Genomic DNA, 21,697 nt, shown 5'->3' with positions numbered 1-21,697 from the left:
CTGAAGAAGAAATACAGTGTAAGCAGAGTCATATCGTATCGTTTGTAAAGGCTCCAACATGCCTGCATTAGTTGATCTTGGTCACCTAATGACGGCTCTCTATACTGCTCAATCTCTGGCACCCTCCCTATTCAGTCCCTTACTCCGGAGGGTTCATTCTATAACCCTGTCCCAGGCCATTTTTGGTATGCCTCTCACAACCCTATCCCCAACATTAACACTTCTCACTTTCTGCACCCAACTGTCATCCTACATCCTCTCCACATGCCCAAACCATCTCAATCTACCTCTCCTCATCACAACATCAATACACTCCAGTCCTATCCTTCCTCTCAACTCTCCAATTGTAAACCTGGCCCCCCCAGGCCTCTCACTACATATCCATCTAACCACTGTCACTTCTGTATGTCAGGGCCTATGACTTATTCTCTTCCTTTACTGCCCAGGTCTCACTACTATACAGCATTAAACTCCTAACATATGCCGCATTGTTTTTGTTTTTGATTTTGTTTTCATTTTTGAGGGCTCCATCATGCTTGCATGCATTGGCCTTGGTCACCTAATGGTGGCTCTCCATGCTGCTCAATCTCTGGCAGCCTCCCTGTTCAGCTCCTTAATCCTGAGGTCACACTTAATGACCTCGTCCCAGGTCTTTTTGTAGGTCTACCCCTCGCAACCCCACCCCTAATATTAACACTTCTCACTTCTATCTAACTATTGCCAGACGCCTCAATCCCGTTTGGGGTGGCCACAAACAAATCGCCTCCAAGTCGCCCTGTCCCCCGCCATCTCACTGCCCTGCTCCCAACTCACACCCCCCTCTCTCATATACCTCTCCACCCCATCCCTCCATCTCATCCTCGGCCTCCCCCTCCCTCTTCCCCCTTCCACTTCACTCACATACACTCTCTTCGTCAGTCTTTCACCCTCCATCCTCTCCACATGGCCAAACCACCTCAGTATGTTCCTCAAAACGCTTCCTATCACATCCACATCCACACCACAACGCTCTTTTATATCCTCATTCGTCAGCCTGTCTCTCCATGTGACTCCACAGGCTCCTCTTAAATAACTCATTTCCACTGCTCTCACTCTTGACTTATGTCCTTTCAACAACGTCCAAGCTTCACTTCCATACGTTAGAGTTGGTATCACAATACTGTCATGTAGTAACTTTTTCACTTCCATGCTCACTTCCCTGTTTCTTATCACTGCTTTCAAAGAACCAGCAACCTTTCTTCCCTGCTGTACCCTTTCACGCACTTCACCCTCCAAACCTCCATCCTTACTCATCACACTACCCAAGTACTTAAACGTACTCACATTTTCCAATTCCTCACCATCCAACCTCGCTGTACATTCACTGACTTCACCTCTCTCAAAGACCATCACTTTACTCTTCCCTACATTCACCTTTAGATTCCGTTTCTTACACACTCTCCCAAACTCATCCACCAAGCCTTGCAGCTCCCCTTCGTCTTCACTCAACAACACAGTATCATCTGCAAACAACAGTACAGGGAGTTTCCAAGCACTATCCTCTCTCACCAGGGCCACTCCAACATCCACTACCCTACCTTGTACCTCTTTTATTACCCCATCCATGTAAAGATTGAACAACCATGGAGACATGACACATCCCTGTTTCAACCCAACTTTCAAAGAGAAAAATTCACTTAGTTCACCATCCACACGCACTGCAGCCTTCGCACCATCGTACATACTCTTCACAGCATTCAATAATTTCCCATCTACTCCATATATTCTTAATACTTTTCACAATCCTTGTCTGTCCACCCTGTCATATGATTTCCCCAAATCCATGAAAGCCGCATACAACTTCTTTCCCTTCTCTAGAAACTTTTCCACTAAAGATCTAAGAATGAATATCTGATCTACACAACCTCTTCCCTTCCTAAAGCCTCCCTGTTCTTCTCCAACTAATTTCTCTGTTCTTTCTCTAACTCTGTCAATAAGTATCCTACCAAACACTTTTCCTATTATACTAAGAAGACAAATGCCCCTATGATTACCACATACTTCTTTTTCCCCTTTTCCTTTGTACAAGGGAATAATTATACCTGACTTCCAATCCTCCGGGACTCTACCTTCCTCCCTGGCCACTCTGCACATCTTCCACATCCATTCTACTACTATCTCTCCCCCATGCTTCAGCATTTCACCACACACTCCATCAATTCCTAGGGCTTTCCCCGATTTAACTTTCTTCATTGCTTCCACAACTTCTATCCTACTGATTTCTTCCTGTCTTCTCACCTCCCTCCTTCTCCCAGCCATTCCCCAGCCACTTATACTCGCATTACTTCCATCCTCTATGTTCAACAATTCCTTACAGTGTTCTCTCCATCTGCTCACTTTTTCTCCCTTCTCCACTAGTAATCTACCATTTTTATCTTTCACTCCCCTGCTAACTTCACTTCCACACTGTCTTACTCTTTTCACCTCTTTCCAGAACATTTTCTTACAGCCCCTCCACTTTACACTCAAATTCCTTCCAAATTCCTCATCCACTCTCTTCTTACTCTCTCTTTCTTTCTACATATAACTCTCTCTTCTGCCTCTCAACTTCTTCCATGCCCCTATTTCTCATCCATTCATTGTATGCTTTCTTCTTTTGTGCCACAGCCTGTCTCACCTCTTCAGTCCACCACGCTGTTCCTTGCACCCCCCTCCGTCTTCTCTTCCTTCCACACACTACATCACATGCTGCGCATATTTCTTCTGTAAAAATCCTACACACACCTTCCACGTCTCCCATTTGCTCCAATTCATATTTGCCCAATTGTTCCTCCACTTCTCTCTTATACTCTGCCTTTTTCTCATCCTCTTGTAACCTTTCCACTCTCCTTGCAACTACTCCTTCCTCTCGTCTTTCCCTTCTTCTATTCCTCCATCTTACTTGAATTCTAATTCTGGCCACCACCAAGTAGTGGTCAGAAAGTCCACTCCCCCAACCTCTATGAGCTCTTACATCCATTACACATCTTCGCATCCTTTCATCCACACACACATAATCAATCATTGCCTTCCTTTCATTCAGTTCACCACCCACCCTTCTCATCACTCGCCATGTATACCTGTGGATCATTTTATGCCTGAAGAGGGTATTGGCTATCACCAACCCCCTCCCAGCACAAATGTCCACTAACGCACTCCCATTCTCATCTATCTCACTTTCTGTATCCAATTATCACCCCCCATCCTCTCCACTTGCCCAAACCATCTCAATCTACCTCTCTTCATCACAATACCAATGCACTCCAATCCCATCCTACCTCTCAACCCCTCCACTGTAAACGTAGCCTCCCTAGGCCTTGCACTCAGGGATGCATTGCACATCCACCTAATCACTGTCATTCCTGTATGTTTGTGCCTGCGAATATCCTCTTCCTTTACTGCTCAGGTCTCGCTACCAAACAGCATTACACTCCTAACACATGCTGCATACAAAGATCCCTTAACACGTAGGGAGAGCCTCTCAATGTCAGGAGAGGCAACAGCTCACTGAACTTCTTCCAACCACTCCTCACCCTGGCCATATTACATTACTGAACTACATTATTATTTACCAATTTATGACTGTGAGTGGGGAGGAAAAACAATGATATTCTTTCATCCATCTGTGTTGCTGTCATGGCCCCATGCTCATCTGAATGCAATCCTCGTGGACTACAGGTGAAGCTGCCCTTCTGCAGTTCATCCTCCTCCTTTTGGGGGATGGGGAGGGAGCAGTGAGACATTTGTATGGCCAGGCAGGACAGCTGTCTGATCATATTGGTGCCACCGTGTGACGGTGCCCTCCCTAGCAGCAGCATCTAGTCCTACTATATTTATGCATCTCACAAATGCAATAAAAATATATTTTGTAATTTAAGAGTCACTTGTTCAAAACTGGAACATTTTATTCTGTCGATAATACTGGAAGTGATAATGGCTAATCATTTAAATTTCAAGTGATCTTCAATACATTATTACATAAACAGTTTCCTATGAAAAATAGCACTGATCCACAACAGTCAATAAGCTTCATTAAAAATATTTAAAACAAAATTCTCACAGATGAAAGTACCTTCATGATAGGGATGATGAATCTCACGACAGTTGTGAGGAGAGGGCCAGCAGAAGGTGAAGGTATGCTCAACAGGTCCGTCCCCAGCACAAACTTTGCCCTTGCCAGTGATGTCTTCAGGTATAATAAAGCTTCTCCACCAACAGACCCAACAATCAAAGTGTACACTACCATACGCACACACTTCTCCACCACCTGTAAAGACAACTGTTACTTAGCACTTATAATGCTACACAGAGTGATCTATGCATCTCTTATTCATGTATCATCTAACCTTTTAACCCTTTCAGCCTAAGTGCATCATTATAATTATTCCTTATTGCTGCCTGATGGTTTTACTCATGTTTTTGAAAGATCTCTCATGCTGGAGAAGTTAATGACGGTTGTATCTAATCCCTCCAATTCAAATTCTCTCTCCAAAACTGAATAAGATGGTCTGCAGACTGTAACTAAAAATTTAAAAAAGTCATCACTGTACTGAAGAGGTTAATGCTCTACTAGATGTGCAGGGGTCTGCAGCTATGGCCACTCAGTCCAGATATTTAGGGAAGACTGGCCTGTCACTCATTTCTCAGCAGCAATATAAGAGCTATAAACTCCAACCATGACTCAAATTATAACCTATATGGCCCATATCAAGTTGGAGTGCCCTAACCCACTTGAAATACTGTAAATGCATTCATTGTTGGTTATATGGTAACAAATATATAATAAGTAAATGGTATCTGGGTGACAAGATATATGTTATTCATTAGTCATTATTTGGTTAAAAAAATCAATTAAAAAAATACGCAGCTGAAAATATGAGGCTGCATTGTTATTACCTGTACCAATTGCTGAGATTAATAATAATAATATTTATATGACATCATCAAGAAACAAAATTACTGTTCATAATTTTTATCATCATCATCATCATTGACATTACCATTATCCCATCCCTCTTGTCCATATAAAAAGTTGGAGTCATCAAAACATTCTGTTTCCAAAGGTAGCATTATTATAATGACATTCCTAGCACCCCTTGCTCAGCAGCAGGTCTGATAACAACTATGGCAAGCTGCTCCATCACTTCTGGGGATTAAAGGCTGTGGGTTCGTGGGACTAGTCATTGTGGAATTTGTCACAGGGGTACTTCTGCCAGTACCTCATACATCCTGGGTCTTGGCAACACCATGAGTGGAACACTTTTCGTATAAACCTCAACAACACTCCTAAGCAACATAAAATGGCATCTCACTGGTGTAGCTACACTGATAACTAAAATACACAAGCTTCTGCACCATCGCAAGGCAGTGTTCATTTAGAGTATAACTGTTTACCTATTTAAACAATCACCCAAACCTATTTGCCATAAAAAAGGAGTGCAAGGGGCCAGGGCTAAGCTACTGTATTTAGTCCAGGCTTCCAAGGCAAGACTGACACGTTGTGCATCCCTGAGCAGTAATATGTTAGCAATAAACTCCAACCACCTTTTAGATGTATCCATTACACACTACATCCCATTGAAGCACCTTAGGCCACCAGACCATTAGGTGTCCATTTGATTACCATCCAAGATACAGTAGTACAATGGAATTGCTACTTATGACAGAAGGAAGTAATGATCTTACAATAATAGGAGCATTTAATTTCTCCCTTTGTTATTTAATAACATGATAATCTCACTCAACTACGGAGAAGAAATAAAATGGGTGTGTTTAGGTACCTAATTTCCAGATGGTTGTGTTTGGTGACAAGCTGTGCACTGCGCTTTTATCACTCACTGCTAGGGTTCCACAATCGCAGCCCACCCAAACGATGCACATCAAATGCCTGCTTGCTTCACCCTCACTGTTGTGTTAACTGTCACTGTGTCAACAAGACATTTTTACTGCTCTTTTTTTCATCCTAGAACTTCGACCACGTAGTTCCAAACTAGCTCGGTCATGATGCCTAAGCGCTCAAGACGTGTTTCTCCTTGCAGTGAAAGTGCGAAGAACATAAGAAAGGTATTTATTCCTGAGGGAAGTGTAAAAATATTAGAACCTGTGGTATGAGAGAATAAGGAGAATGAAGGAGCAGCATTTGGACAGTCATAAAGAAATGAGTCGGGTGTGTTTATGGTGTGGACAGGCTCTTTCTTGGAAAGTTAAAAGGTTAGTGATGAGGGAAGCAATAAAATTCACATGCATTTGTGTTTAGTGCAATGAACATGAACAGGGTTTAGTGACTGACTTTTGTTATGAGCTAAAAGACTCTGGGTTAGAAAATTCTACTCTTACAGAGTGTGACGAGCTGCCTTGTTGACATAAGAAGTTATGTAGGATAATTATGTGAGCACAATTTTTGTGAATTATGTTTTCACACAAATTTATAATGCTTGGTTGACTTGTTTATTATTCAGTAGTATTGTATTTATGTTTAAAGCAGAAATTGTGCTCAGTCACTCCACACTGACAATTTCACTGTTCTTTCACTGTTTATGACAAATTGTTTTGTTTAGTTTTTGAAGGCTCCAACATGCTTGCATGCATCGATCTTGGTCATCTAATGGTGGCCCTCCATGCTGATCATTTAAAAAATAGTTTCACTTTGTGCAATTAGTTTTTTGTGATTAAATGCACCAAAAGTACACTCAATCATCGAGTAACGCAGACAATAGGGACTGGACAAGGACCAGGCTACCCAAACCTGTGTCACTCAAACAATATGTTTGCATGTATAACAGTACACTGTGTTCTGGTGACTTTCCAAAACTCTCACTTTTACCCCCTTCTTATCATCCTACATCAATAATCCATAACTTATACCCACCATCAAGAAAATCACTGAATAGATATAACTATTGCAATTAGGAACACAAATGGTATTAAAATGGCATTAACAAAAACAAAAGTTATGCTGGATAACTGCATATTGTTGATGCTTAGCTCCCCAGCACTCTCCCCCCACTCCCCACTCCCAATGCTGTTGCTGTCATAAAGGTTTCTCCTTCTCTCGTATCATGCGGCCTTCGGTAGGACGTTGTTCTTTCTCTGACGCTCCACATAACACCCTATGAGCTTCTCAGTCAGCTTCAGGACAACATTAAGAACATTTACTGCTGCCAGATTCGCATCACCAGGATTCCCACATACGATCTCCTTTATCTTCTCCCAGTCCTTCCAAATCATTCTGATGGTGCTTTCATTCACACCATGCTTTTTTACCAATCCTACCTGCCTCTTTCCCTGCTCTAACTCCTTTACTATCTCATACTTTTGGAAATACATGAGATGAGCCGCTTTCTGGGTGACGGGCTGATCACGCGACATGACTAAGAGTCAATGTCCTCGCTCAACACTCATAACACACAAATCTTCCTGTACATTGTGGGTTGAACTTGGTATGACGCAAGAAAGGACTGACAGCCGTATACTCAGTCAGTCTGAAATGTGTTGGGAAGTGCAAAACTGAACGAAGAATGTGGAACTGAATGCTAACCTATGAGAACACATGGATGAAAGAGTAATAGTTTTTCAATTAGCAAACATTTTTGTTCCATTTTGTCCCCTAAAATTGCGAAACCCATAAACTTTTGAGTAGGCATAAGGCCTTGAGTGTGCCCTGGACAGGTACACAGATGTAAGATGGCCAATCATGGTGAGTTTGGTGGGTGATGTCACTGTGCGTGACTCAAATTTTGTCCCCTGGCCAGCTGACTTCCCACGTGAGCACAAGTTCTTCCCCTTGTTGATTATGACCTGTCCCATTATGCTGAGTGTGTTAGAACAAAAACATGTTACTCAACCACGCATTACTCAAGGACTGAGTGCATTGTAATTCTAAGTGAAATAAGTGTTGTGCTAAGCGATGATCTTTCATGCATTGGCTGGTTAGATTCTTTAGCCTGATTGGTATTAGGGACTTTCAAGGTAAGGGTTAGTGGCAGTCCTAGGTGGTTAAAATTATGGGGGGTCTTGGGGGACAAAACCTCTTGCAATGGTTAGGTTAGGACACATTGATAGAAAGATAGGTTATGATACACTGACATGTCCAGTCAATGAGACCTATATAAACATGCTGTTACGGGCGACTAAGGCAGACATACCTGTACTGAAAATAACTGATCTCTCTCAATATTTTTTAGGCAAAAGATGAGGTTCCCAGAACCTAACTACCTGTTTTACATGTAAATGTATGTCACATTTTAGAATAAATTTGATTCAGCATGAGATTCCACAAAACCTATCTCGTGTTGTACAGAGACTGTACCATAAATGGTTTCCCACACAACAAGTAACCATTTAGTTTGTCACTCAGTGTCAAGCCACTTGGATGCAGAATACTGTACACTGTGAGTAAATGTGGGTACCCTATCTACCACATCTGCTTAATACAGAACAGTAGTTCCCAACCTAGGGAACACTGCTTCCCAGGGGGCCATAGTGTAATCTGCAAAGGGGGTAATGGGGTATCAAAATTTGTGAGGAATAGTTTTCCAGTCAACCTTCTCATAGACAGCATTTCTAACAACAATCGAAGATGAACTCCTGGACTGACGTGATTTGTTCAACCGATATTCTTGGAGAGAGGGGCTTGGCATAGTTTGAGGTGAGAATGAAGCACCCTATTATCACCAAACTGGTTATCCAAGAGCTGTTGCTATACTTGCCTATCTATTTGTGAAGCAGAGTTTTTCCAGATGGTGATCATCAGACTAAGCCAGCTTAATAAAGTAAAGTAAAACCTCGATATAATGGACTTCAATTGGTCGGAATTTGCTTTTATCGGCCTCGAGGAGCTACTGGACTAAATTCCTACATATTGGAAAAAGTTCGATAAAGCCAGAAGCAGTCCGGACTGCCTGACCACTTCAGCTATGTTCACCACATAAAGGGAAATAAAAGACATGTTTATCAGTGTACAGTAGAGTATTATTATATATATTATACCAGTGGATTGATATAGTGAAGTTATAACACAGTACAGTACCACAATGGTGGTCAAAACAGGTAAAAACTGTTCATGCGATCCAGACTAATGTCTGATATATCGGAAAAAGTCCAGATTAGCAGGGGGAAGTCCGGATGTCGCTTTGATCGGAATTTCGCAATTTTTGGAAAGGTTTGGGCTCCAATTAGTGCGTTATAGTGAGGTCTTACTGTATTTAGCACATATAGATGGCTATCTTCAACTCTAGGAGGTACCAAAATGAGCGAAATGTGGCTACAAGTTTGTTAACTAGCCTTGCAATCATTAATCTTATGCAGGAAACATTCAGTCAAAGCACAGTCACTTAGTGGTCTTTCTTCAGAGTGGCTGTACATAATGTCAAAGTCCAGGCTGAGATTCTCATTGTTATATATCATATTATACATCTAAAAAATAACAGAAAAAAAGAAATCAACAGCTTCCAGCAACTGTTTGACTGCAAATAGCTAGTTTTGGCACTTGGTTTAATTTCCTGTCCTTAGAAAACTTCATCTGTAACATGGTCAAAGTCAATGCAGGGATTTCTAAAGAGGCAACATGATGTTATTTTTAGATTACATTTCTATCTATTGCCAGATGCCTTAATCCCTTATACAGGGTGGCCACAAACAAATCACCTCCACATCTCCCTGCCCCCCGCCATTTCACTGCCCTGCTCCCAGCTCACACCCCCCTCTCTCATATACCTCTCCACTCCATCCCTCCATCTCATCCTTGGCCTTCCCCTCCCTCTCTCCCCTCCACCTCACTCACATACACTCTCCTCATCAGTCTCTCACTCTCCATTCTCTCTACATGGCAAACCACCTCAATGTGTTTCTCCCAACACTTCCTATCACATCCACATCCACACCACAACGCTCCTTCACATCCTTATTTGTCAGTCTGTCTCTCCATGTGACTTCAGAGGCTCCTCGCAAATAACTCATTTCTACTGCTCTCCCTCTTGACTTGTGTCCCTCCAACAACATCCAAGCTTCACTTCCATATGTCAGAGTTGGTATCACAATACTGTCATGTAATAAATTTTTCACTTCAATGTTCACTTCCCTGTTTCTTATCACTGCCTTCAAGAAACCAGCAACGTTTCTTCTTTGCTGTACCCTTTCAAGCACTTCACCCTCCAAACTTCCATCCTTACTCATCACACTACCCAAGTACTTAAACGTACTCACATTTTCCATTTCCTCATCATCCAACCTCACTGTACATTCACTGACTTCACCTCTCTCGAAGACCATAACTTTACTCTTCCCTACATTCACCTTTAGATTCCGTTTCTTAAACACTCTCCCAAACTCATCCACCAAGCACTGCAGCTCCCCTTCGTCTTCACCTAACAACACAGTATCATCTGCAAACAACAGTACAGGGAGTTTCCATACACTGCCCTCTCTCATTAGGGCCACTCCAACATCCACTGCCCTACCTTTTATCTCTTTTATAACCCCATTCATATACAGATTGAACAATCATGGAGACATGACACATCCCTGTTTCAACCCAACCTTCAAACAGAAACAACCCAACCTTCAAACAGAAAAACTCAGTTCACCACCCACACGCACTGCAGCCTTAGCACCATCATACATACTCTTCACAGCATTCAACAACTTCCCATCTACTCCATATACTCTTACATTTGAATCAATTGTATATGGAATGCAACCTTTGTTGTGCCTCACAATGACTCAATGCATAATACCCGAATCAGTAGCAAAAAGACAATTTCAACCTTGCTACTGAATTTTCTATTTAACACACAGTAGTGTTCTTTCTGGTACACGGAATGCATCCTTAGTTTCATTTATTCGGGATGCTTAAGCTGAAGCTCCTGCTTCATTAGCTACCTAACTATCTCCTTTTGCTGACCATTTTAGTGTGACTCTAACATGGAGAGTAGACCAGCATGCTCTCCTAAACACTTCTTCTAACTCTCTCATACATTACACCATTAGCGCTTTACGTATCATACGATATACCTCACTATGTCGCAGGGGTTGACGCCAGCAAAGGCATGCGGCCTGAAAACTTTGCACCTACTATCTAGTGGCGAACATTTTGATGGGACGCATGACAAGGGCTTCACCGCACATATTGTGGGGCCAGGGTGAGATGGGTTTCAAACCTGTGCTAAAGGGTACAGTTCATTGCAGTTCCCAGGCTATTGCTTCCACCCAATAGAGAGGGGTTTGAACCTGGGAGTAGCGCCCCAGGAGGCTGCCCTTTCAATGGGTGTATAATGGAGAGGCAGTTACAATGCCAAGGCGCCCTTGGAGGGCGTCCCTGTAGCTGTCATGGCAGGGTGTCCCGAGGCCACTACCACAGCCAATGGTCAAGGTTGGTGGGCTAGTGGTCCCAGATCCATTGCCTGGACCTCGGACTGTGCAGTGGGTGGGGCCTGTGGCATGTTTCTCCCCTTTATTATTTTTTATTGATTATGACCAAGTTAAAGAATGAAATTCAAAGCAAGCCAAAGGACATTAAATCATCCACGGGGATCAGAGTGGCATCATGGAATGCGGGAAGTTTGAGGGATAGAACAGGGGGAGTGGCTGAGACACTGAGTAGGAGGTGGGCGGATGTGGGATGTGTGCAAGACGTCTGGTATAAGGGTGGACCAGCCAGAAAGGTTGGTGGGAGGGACTGCTATTATAAGTTGTTTTGGCAGGGTAGGACAGATGGATATGGTGGCGTGGGTGTATTGGTTGGGGAGAAATGTGTGGAACATGTTATAAATGTTATGCAAGTATGTGATAGGATAACAGTAGTAGTGAAAATTCTGTTTTGTGGGAAAATGGTTGCATTTATATCGGAGTATCCTCCACAGGCAGGCTTGGATGTGGTAGAGAGGGATAGATATTGGGATGACTTACTATGTGTAGTAAGTGGTACTGGGGAGAGCTGGGCACTGCAAACAAAAATTAACGTCTGCAAATGCAAATCAACATACTCAGACCATTACCGTCCGCAACCGAAAATCCACAAACTTCTTGAAATCTGCAGTTCTGCAAATGCAAATGCAAATGCATACCCATTGTATCCCTTTCAGTACCATGATATCAGTTTCATTTTATTCTTGATACCATTAAAGGATTTTATTAGTTTAGGAGGATATTCTTCATAATGATGGGGCTAAAATTATCCCCAGTTACTCACCTGCTACCCCCTGGGGGTAGGGGGTTTCAAGAATACTCCCCCAGTATCCCTGCTTGTCGTACGAGGCGACTAAAAGGGTTGGTGGTGGGTTAGTGCCCCACCCTGTAAAAAGAACTAACTAAAAAAGATACAAAGCGCCTCGGACCCGGATGGACCATACGTTGACGACCAAGGAACGGACAGAGGACATTCTTAGGGTGGGAACATGGAATGTGAGAGGAGTGAATGATGAAGTGAAAGAGAGAGAGATTGTTCAGGTGCTTGAGGATGCAAAAGTGGATATATGTGGACTGACTGAAACTAAATGGGAAGGTGAAAGGGTGAGAGAATGGGAATATGGTTTAGGTATATGTGCGGGAGTCGGTGAGAATGAGAGGGCAAGAGAGGGAGTATGTCTGATGATAAGCAAGAAGTGGAAGGAAAATATAAGAGAGTATGGAACAGTGGGTGCAAGGATTGTATGGGTGAGGATGAAAGTAGGTATACAAGCGTGGGCGATTGTACGTGTGTATGCTCCAACAGAGGATCGAGTGGCAAGAGTGAAAGATGAGTTTTGGGCGAGAGTAGAAGCATGTATGGAGAAGTTTGAGAGGAGCGAGAGAGTGCTGTTGATTGGAGACATGAATGGCAAAGTTGGGAATGTGCGAGTGGATGGAGTGGTTGGTCAGTGGGGTGTGCCAGCTGAAGTAGATGGGAATGGTAGTGCTTTGGTGGACATCTGTGCTTGTAAGGGGTTGGCAATAGCCAACACCTACTTTCGTCATAAGATGATCCACCGGTATACATGGAGAGTGATGAGGAGGATGGATGGTGAACTTGTTGAACGAAAGGCAATGTTAGACTACGTGTGTGTGGAGAGGGTGGGGGAATGGAGTCTCGGACCATCACTTAGTGATGGCCAAGGTAAAGATGCAAAGAAAGTGGTTGAGAAGGCGAAGGGGAAGACAGGAGGAAGCAGCTCCTGTGAGAAGAGTGGAGAAATTGCAAGATAGTGAGAAAATGACAGAGTATAAGAGCATAGTGGAAGAAAGATTGGGAAGGTATGAGCTAGAGCAGATGGAAGGGGTGGAAGACGTATGTAAGATATTCACGGAAGAGATAGGCGCAGCGTGTGAGGCGGTTTGTGGAGTGAGGAGGAGATGTAGGGGTGCGCAAGGGACAGCATGGTGGAATGATGAGGTGAAACGAGCTGTGGAACAAAAGAAGAAGGCATATGGTGAATGGTTGGCGAGTAGAGGTAGGGGAGAAGATGAGAGAGAGAAGAGAGAGGTATATGTGAGCAGGAGAAGGGAGGTTAAGAGACTGGTGAAGGAGAGTAAGAAGAAAGTGGATGAAGAGTTTGGGAGGAATCTGAGTGTGAAATGGAGGGAGAGTAAGAAATTGTTTTGGAAGGAGGTAAAGAAAGTAAGGCAGTGTGAAAGGGGAAATAATAGGGGAGTGAAAGATAGGAATAATAGATTGTTGGTGGAGAAGAGAGAGAAATTGAGGAGATGGAAGGAGCACTTTGAGGATTTGTTGAATGTAGAGAGTGAGAGCAGTGTGAGTATAAGTGGTTGGGGAATGGCTGGGAGAAGAAGAGATGAGAGGAGGGAGGAAGAGATCAGTAGGGCGGAAGTAGTGGAAGCGATGAAGAAGATTAAGCTGGGAAAGGCCCCAGGAATTGATGGAGTGTGTGGTGAAATGCTTAGGTATGGGGGTGAGATTGTTGTGGAGTGGATATGGAAGTTGTGTAGATTGGCTTGGGAAGAGGGAAGGGTTCCAGAGGACTGGAAATCAGGTATAATAAAAAAAGGGGAGAGAGAAGTATGTGCTAACCATAGGGGTATTTGCCTTCTTAGTGTGACTGGTAAAATATATGGTAGAATACTCATTGATAGGGTTAGGCATATGACAGAGGAGCTAGTTGGAGAAGAACAAGGGGGATTTAGGAAGGGAAAAGGGTGTGTAGATCAGATATTTGTTCTAAGATGTTTAGTGGAGAAGTATCTAGAGAAGGGCAGGAAAGTATATGCTGCCTTCATGGACTTGGAGAAAGCTTATGACAGAATAGATAGGCAAGGTATGTGGAAGGTATTATGAATATATGGAGTGGAGGGGAAATTGTTGAGTGCTGTAAAGAGTATGTACGAAGGAGCTAGGGCTATGGTGCGAGTGGATGGTGAGCTGAGTGAGTTCTTTGATCTCAATGTGGGACTGAAACAAGGGTGTGTGATGTCTCCATGGCTGTTTAATATATATATGGATGGGGTTATAAAGGAGGTGCAAGGTAGGGCAGTGGATGTGGGGCTGGCCCTAATGAATGAGGGTGAGATTTGGAAGTTTCCGGTGTTGCTGTTTGCTGATGATACAGTATTGTTGAGTGAAGATGAATGGGAGTTGCAAAGTTTGGTGAATGAATCTGGGACAGTGTGTAGGAGGAGGAAGCTGAAAGTTAATGTAAACAAAAGTAAAGTTATGGTGTTTGAGAGGAATGAAGTCACAGAGTGTGCAGTGAGGTTGGATGGTGAGGATATGGAGAATGTGAGTGCATTCAAGTACTTGGGTAGTGTGATGAGTAAGGATGGAACTTTGGGAGATGAAGTACGTGAAAGGGTACAGCAGGGAAGGAAGGTTGTTGGTACACTGAAAGCTGTGATGAGAAATAGGGAGGTGAGTATGGAAGTTAAGATGATCCCTACCCTGACGTATGGAAGCGAGGCGTTGACCTTGCAAGAGGGGAACAAGTCAAGAGTGAGAGCAGTGGAAATGAGTTACTTGAGAGGAGCATGTGGAGTGACATGGAGGGACAGGTTGACGAATGAAGAAGTGAAGGAACGTTGTGGGGTGGATGTGGATGTGGTTGAGAAGATTAGGAGAAATACACTGAGGTGGTTTGGACATGTGGAGAGAATGGAGAATGAAAGACTGACTAAGAGGGTGTATGTAGGTGAGGTGGAGGGAGGGAGGGGGAGGGGTAGACCGAGGATGAGGTGGAGGGATGGAGTTGAGAGGTATATGAGGGAGGGGGGGGTGAGTTGGGGGGAGGGTAGTCAAATGGTGGGTGACAGAGTGACTTGGAGGCGTTTTGTCTGCGGCCACCCTTTGCGGGATTAGGGCGTCGGGCTATAGATAGATAGATATATAGATAATCACCTTCTACAATTATACCTTTATTCATTCTATTCTGACTAACAATAGGTGACTTTATGAAGTACAGAAATTGTCTGTAGTACTATCTATCTATCTATCTATAGCCCGACGCCCTAATCCCGCAAAGGGTGGCCGCAGACAAAACGCCTCCAAGTCACTCTGTCACCCACCATTTGACTCCCCTCCCCCAACTCACCCCCTCCCTCATATACCTCTCAACTCCATCCCTCCACCTCATCCTCGGTCTACCCCTCCCTCTCCCTCCCTCCACCTCACCTACATACACCCTCTTAGTCAGTCTTTCATTCTCCATCCTCTCCACATGTCCAAACCACCTCAGTGTATTTCTCCTAATCTTTTCAGCCACATCCACATCTACCCCACAACGTTCCTTCACTTCTTCATTCGTCAACCTGTCCCTCCATGTCACTCCACATGCTCCTCTCAAGTAACTCATTTCCACTGCTCTCACTCTTGACTTGTTCCCCTCTTGCAAGGTCCACACCTCGCTTCCATACGTCAGGGTAGGGATCACAATACCATCATGCAGTGACTTCTTAACTTCCATACTCACCTCCCTATTTCTCATCACTGCTTTCAGTGTGCCAACAACCTTCCTTCCCTGCTGTACCCTTTCACGTACTTCATCCCCCAAAGTTCCATCCTTACTCATCACACTACCCAAGTACTTGAATGCACTCACATTCTCCATATCCTCACCATCCAACCTCACTGCACACTCTGTGACTTCATTCCTCTCAAACACCATAACTTTACTTTTGTTTACATTAACTTTCAGCTTCCTCCTCCTACACACTGTCCCAAATTCATTCACCAAACCTTGCAACTCCCATTCATCTTCACTCAACAATACTGTATCATCAGCAAACAGCAACACCGGAAGCTTCCAAATCTCACCCTCATTCATTAGGGCCACCCCCACATCCACTGCCCTACCTTGTACCTCCTTTACGACCCCATCCATATATATATTAAACAGCCATGGAGACATTACACACCCCTGTTTCAGTCCCACATTGAGATCAAAGAACTCACTCAGCTCACCATCCACTCACACCGTAGCCCTAGCTCCCTCGTACATACTCTTCACAGCACTCAACAATTTCCCCTCCACTCCATATATTCTTAATACCTTCCACATACCTTTCCTATCTATTCTGTCATAAGCTTTTTCCAAGTCCATGAAGGCAGCATACACTTTCCTTCCCTTCTCTAGATACTTCTCCACTAAACATATTAGAACAAATATCTGATCTACACACCCTTTTCCCTTCCTAAATCCCCCTTGTTCTTCTCCAACTAGCTCCTCTGTCATATGCCTAACCCTATCAATGAGTATTCTACCATATATTTTACCAGTCACACTAAGAAGGCAAATACCCCTATGGTTACCACATACTTCTCTCTCCCCTTTTCCTTTGTACAGAGGAACAATTATACCTGATTTCCAGTCCTCTGGAACCCTTCCCTCTTCCCAAGCCAATCTACACAACTTCCATATCCACTCCACAACAATCTCACCCCCATGCCTAAGCATTTCACCACACACTCCATCAATTCCTGGGGCCTTTCCCAGCTTAATCTTCTTCATCGCTTCCACTACTTCCGACCTACTGATCTCTTCCTCCCTCCTCTCATCTCTTCTTCTCCCAGAAATTCCCCAACCACTTATACTCACACTGCTCTCACTCTCTGCATTCAACAAATCCTCAAAGTTCTCCTTCCATCTCCTCAATTTCTCTCTCTTCTCCACCAACAATCTATTATTCCTATCTTTCACTCCCCTACTATTTCCCCTTTCACACTGCCTTACTTTCTTTACCTCCTTCCAAAACAATTTCTTACTCTCCCTCCATTTCACACTCAGATTCCTCTCAAACTCTTCATCCACTTTCTTCTTACTCTCCTTCACCAGTCTCTTAACCTCCCTTCTCCTGCTCACATATACCTCTCTCTTCTCTCTCTTATCTTCTCCCCTACCTCTACTCGCCAACCATTCACCATATGCCTTCTTCTTTTGTTCCACAGTTCGTTTCACCTCATCATTCCACCATGCCACCATGCTGTCCCTTGCACACCCTTGCATCTCCTCCTCACTCCACAAACCGCCTCACACGCTGCGCTTATCTCTTCCGTGAATATCTTACATACGTCTTCCACCCCTTCCATCTGCTCTAGCTCATACCTGTACTGAATGGGATAATAATTCATATTTATAGTAAAACTAAGATATACTGTATATTTTAAATATTATTCATTCATTCATTATTATTATTCTTTCATTCCCCGAACTGCATCTCTCTGGAACTAGCTTCCCCAGAGTTGTTTCCCTCCAAATTTCAGCCCACAGCTGTTCAAGTCTAACTGTTACAGATATTTTATGAACAGAGGACACCAGTAATCTGGTGTATGGATTATATTTTTTATTCAATTGTTTTTCCTTCCTCCTTTCTGTTATTAAAAAAAAAAAATAATAACCTAAGATATAAAACGTGTTACAAAGAAAACACTGAGAAGGTTTGAATTCAGTACTTTCCACTAGGTGAAATGGCAAAATATTTGCCACAATTCTCAGCAAACTTTTCTGTCATAGGATTGTCAACCAAACAGCTGTATCTCAATTAGTTTCTGCAATATTTCAGTTTCAAATATACAATTTTTGTGCCATACATGAGTATATGTCCCTTCAAAAATAGGTCAAGGCAATTTATATTTGGCACAAGTACAGTACTTGGGTTACCCTTGGGTACCTTCCTGTATAATATCATCACGATCTAAGAAAAAAAAAGAGCAAAAAAAAAAAATGATAATACCAAAACAGTAAGCCTTGAAGTAATATATGGCAAAGACTAATAATAATATGTATACAGGTCCTGCCGTATTTGGGAGCTAAGCTTTATCACTCGTCCCTTTCCTCTCTTATCTACAACTCTTGTAACTGCTTCCTCCCACCCCCATAGCTCTCTCTCTCTCTCAACCAGAGCGCAAACAAGCAATAAGACAGAACGGCAGGGTAATATAAGAAATAGACGGCAATAAAAAATTATTACTGTAGCTGTGGTATAAGTGGACTGTAAGGTGGTAGTGCTGCTTCTGATTGTGGTGGGTGTTGAGTGTTGGTGGTGGCTGCATTTTGCTTATGGTTGTGGTGGGTATAATGGTGATATTGGTAGTATCAGGTGTGATTATGGTTGTGGTAGGTGTGATGGTGACTGTGAGATGGTTGCAGTTGCAATGAATGGCGTGGCTCGCTAATATGGTACATGGTGGCTGTAATTTTTTATTATAGTTGTGACTGGTGTGATGGTGATTGTGTTTGTTGCAGTGATGGCAACTGAGGTTGTATGGGTGGTGATATATGTGGCTGCTGTTATATTGATGGCTGAGGTACGTGGTGATAGTTGTCGCTGTAGGGGTGGCAACAGGTGGTTGCAGCTGTATTTAAGATTGTGGTAGGTGTGATGATGGCAGTATTGGCTGCGACGGTGGTTATGGTTTTGATACGTGTGATGGTGATAGTGGTGGTGTTGTGGTGGTGAAAATGGTGGTTGCAGCCGTTTTTATGGTTGTGCAAGGTGTGATGATGATAGTAGTGGTTGAAGTTATGGTTCTGATAGGTGTGACGGTGCTAGTGGTAGTTGTTGTGGTGGTGAAAATGGTGGTTGCAGTTGTGGTAGGTGTGGTGGTGGTACTGATCGTAGCAATTGTGGCTGTGATTATGCCTGCTGTATGTGTGGCAGCGACAGTGGTGCTTATAGCTGTGGCATGTGGATGTTCTAGATGTGGAAGGTGCAGTGTTCATTGTGGCAGTGGCTGTTATGCTGACAGGGTTGGCTGCAACTGTGGATATTGTTGTGGTAGGGTGAAGTGCTTGAAAGGGTACAGCAGGGAAGAAAGGTTGCTGGTTCTTTGAAAGCAGTGATAAGAAACAGGGAAGTGAGCATGGAAGTGAAAAAGTTACTACATGACAGTATTGTAATACCAACTCTAACGTATGGAAGTGAAGCTTGGACGTTGTTGGAAGGACACAAGTCAAGAGTGAGAGCAGTGGAAATGAGTTATTTAAGAGGAGCCTGTGGAGTCACATGGAGAGACAGGCTGACGAATGAGGATATAAAGGAGCGTTGTGGTGTGGATGTGGATGTGATAGGAAGCGTTAGGAGGAACACCCTGAGGTGGTTTGGCCATGTGGAGAGGATGGAGGGTGAAAGACTGACGAAGAGAGTGTATGTGAGTGAGGTGAAGGGGGGAAGAGGGAGGGGGAGGCCGAGGATGAGATGGAGGGATGGGGTGGAGAGGTATATGAGAGAGGAGGGTGTGAGTTGGGAGCAGGGCAGTGAAATGGCGGGGGACAGGGTGACTTGGAGGCGATTTGTTTGTGGCCACCCGAAACGGGATTGAGGCATCTGGCAATAGATAGAGATAGATAGGTGTGATGATGCTAAATGGTCGCAGCGTGATGGTTGTGATGGCTGTAGGTATGAGAACAGCCGTGATTATTACTGCTAGTGGCAATAGTTGTGGTTGTACTTCAGTGACAGTGTTGGTAATCGCTTCTGTTGTGGAAGCAGTCGTGACCATAACAGTGGTAATAGTGGTGGCTGTTTTGCAAGTACTGGGTAGTCGTAATGGTGGTAATCGTGGTAGTCGTTGTGGTGGTAATCGGGGTGGTTCTTTTGGTGGCGGTGTGGTGATAGTGGTGGCAATGGGTGATAGTAACTGTGGTGGGAAAAGGTGGTATGACCTGTATAGCAGCCGCGGTGGAAAGTTGTGCGGTGACCTCGTGCCACCCCCTCACTCTCCAACCTCTACCATTCCCACCTCCCTGTTCTCAACCCCACACCCCTTCACTGCCCACCGCTACCACTCCTCCCTCCTCCATAATCCCCATTCTGAACCCTTCGCCATTTCACTCCCCACATTTATCCTTCTCCAATTCTGAATCTGTCATCTCTTCACTCCCCAAAATTACCACTCCCTCCCCCACTCTAAATCCCTCAGTCCAACACTGCTCCATCACTACCACCCCCTTCCTCTTCCATTACCCCCATTTTGAATCCCCCACTTGTCCCCCTTCCCATCCCTGTTCAGAACCGCCTCCACCTCCTCCTCTTCTGTGCCGCTTTCCTATCCCCCATCCCACCACCTTTTACCCTCCATCTGACAGTCAGAGGAGGGTGTTGTTATCACTGGGATCAACAGGTGTCCGTCCGTATAGTAGGGCAGCAGGGCTGCTGGCCAGAATTAGAGATTTCGTTTCCGGGCCAGAACTCAGAAAATATTCAATATAGAGTCATGAAATTCAACAAAGTTATGTGTCTTTTGGTGAACTAGTGACTTTTGATAGGTAGAATGCTGTGTCTTAAGTTTTTTTTTTTTTTTTTTTTTTTTTTTCATAATAATAAAAAAAAAAAAAAGGTGGGACTCTGAAAAGGAGGTGGGGGGTATATCCTTGGTCACATGGAGGGTTGCAACAGCAAAACGTTGCCTATGTTTAAACCTAGCCAAATATAGTTCCGCTCACCCCTGTCTCTAAGAGTATCGCTCTCTTTTACTCCCTTCTTTTCCCTAAATCCCTTCCTTCCTCTTCTCCCCCGGCCCTTAACCTTTTCCCTTCCTCTCCCTCTCCCATATCCTTCTACTTATCCCTCCCCCTTCCCCCCTGTCTCCTTCCTCACACTAGTACAGCTCCCCTATGCACCACCAATGCCCCCTTACCCTTTTCCCTCCTCTCTTCCCCACCTAGTAACTACTTCTCCCATTCTCTCTGTCTCAGTTTCCCCTATCAGCACCCCTGACCCCGTTCATCCTTCTCAACTGTACTCCAAAACCATCACTCCCTCACTATGGCCTAATTCTCTCTTTCTCTCTCTCCCCCCAGCCTGGCATGTAAAGTCATGATACTCAGATACCTTCAAGACCCATCCTAATTTCTAACAGCTACTTCGTTTTCTTCGCTGTAAATAGTATCTGTGCTATAACCATCCAAGTACAGTATTCCCTCTAATATCTGAACGCCCAATATCCAAACATCTCCACTAACCAGACATAATCGTCCCGGGATCCAATATTCCCAAAATGGTCCGAAAACCGCAAAAAAAAAAAAAAATCCCGCCCGTAATTTGAACTTGGCGCGCGGGGCACGGGACAGCTTTGTTGTGCCGCATCATTCCTCCAACGTCCGATAGAGCGCTCCTGCATCCTCCCCACTTTCCACCTGTCTCTCGCCGCGAGTGCAAGCTTGTCGTCATGGCTGCCCACGTGCTCGCTTTTGTGGTGGTTCCTTACCTGCTGCCGGCACTCCTGCTGCTCTCGTGCCTCTTATTAATGTGTGTGATGATG

At 44.0% G+C, this 21,697-nt stretch overlaps 1 protein-coding gene across 1 annotated transcript in view; it reads right to left on the bottom strand.

Moving 5' to 3' along the window:
- Tango6 (transport and golgi organization 6) overlaps positions 1-21,697 on the bottom strand; it is a 140,987-nt gene that overhangs the window by 93,312 nt on the left and 25,978 nt on the right. Inside the window, exon 4 of the mRNA XM_080276606.1 lies at positions 4,091-4,285. Within this exon, the coding sequence (XP_080132732.1) occupies positions 4,091-4,285 (195 nt within the window). The remainder of the gene's footprint in view (positions 1-4,090; positions 4,286-21,697) is intronic.

This window comes from Coenobita brevimanus, chromosome 65, assembly GCF_032717465.1.
Source record: "Coenobita brevimanus isolate Jiangsu-jjx chromosome 65, ASM3271746v2, whole genome shotgun sequence".
In the NCBI taxonomy this organism is placed as follows: Eukaryota; Metazoa; Arthropoda; class Malacostraca; order Decapoda; family Coenobitidae; genus Coenobita; species Coenobita brevimanus.
This window is presented reverse-complemented; position numbering and strand designations above follow the sequence as displayed.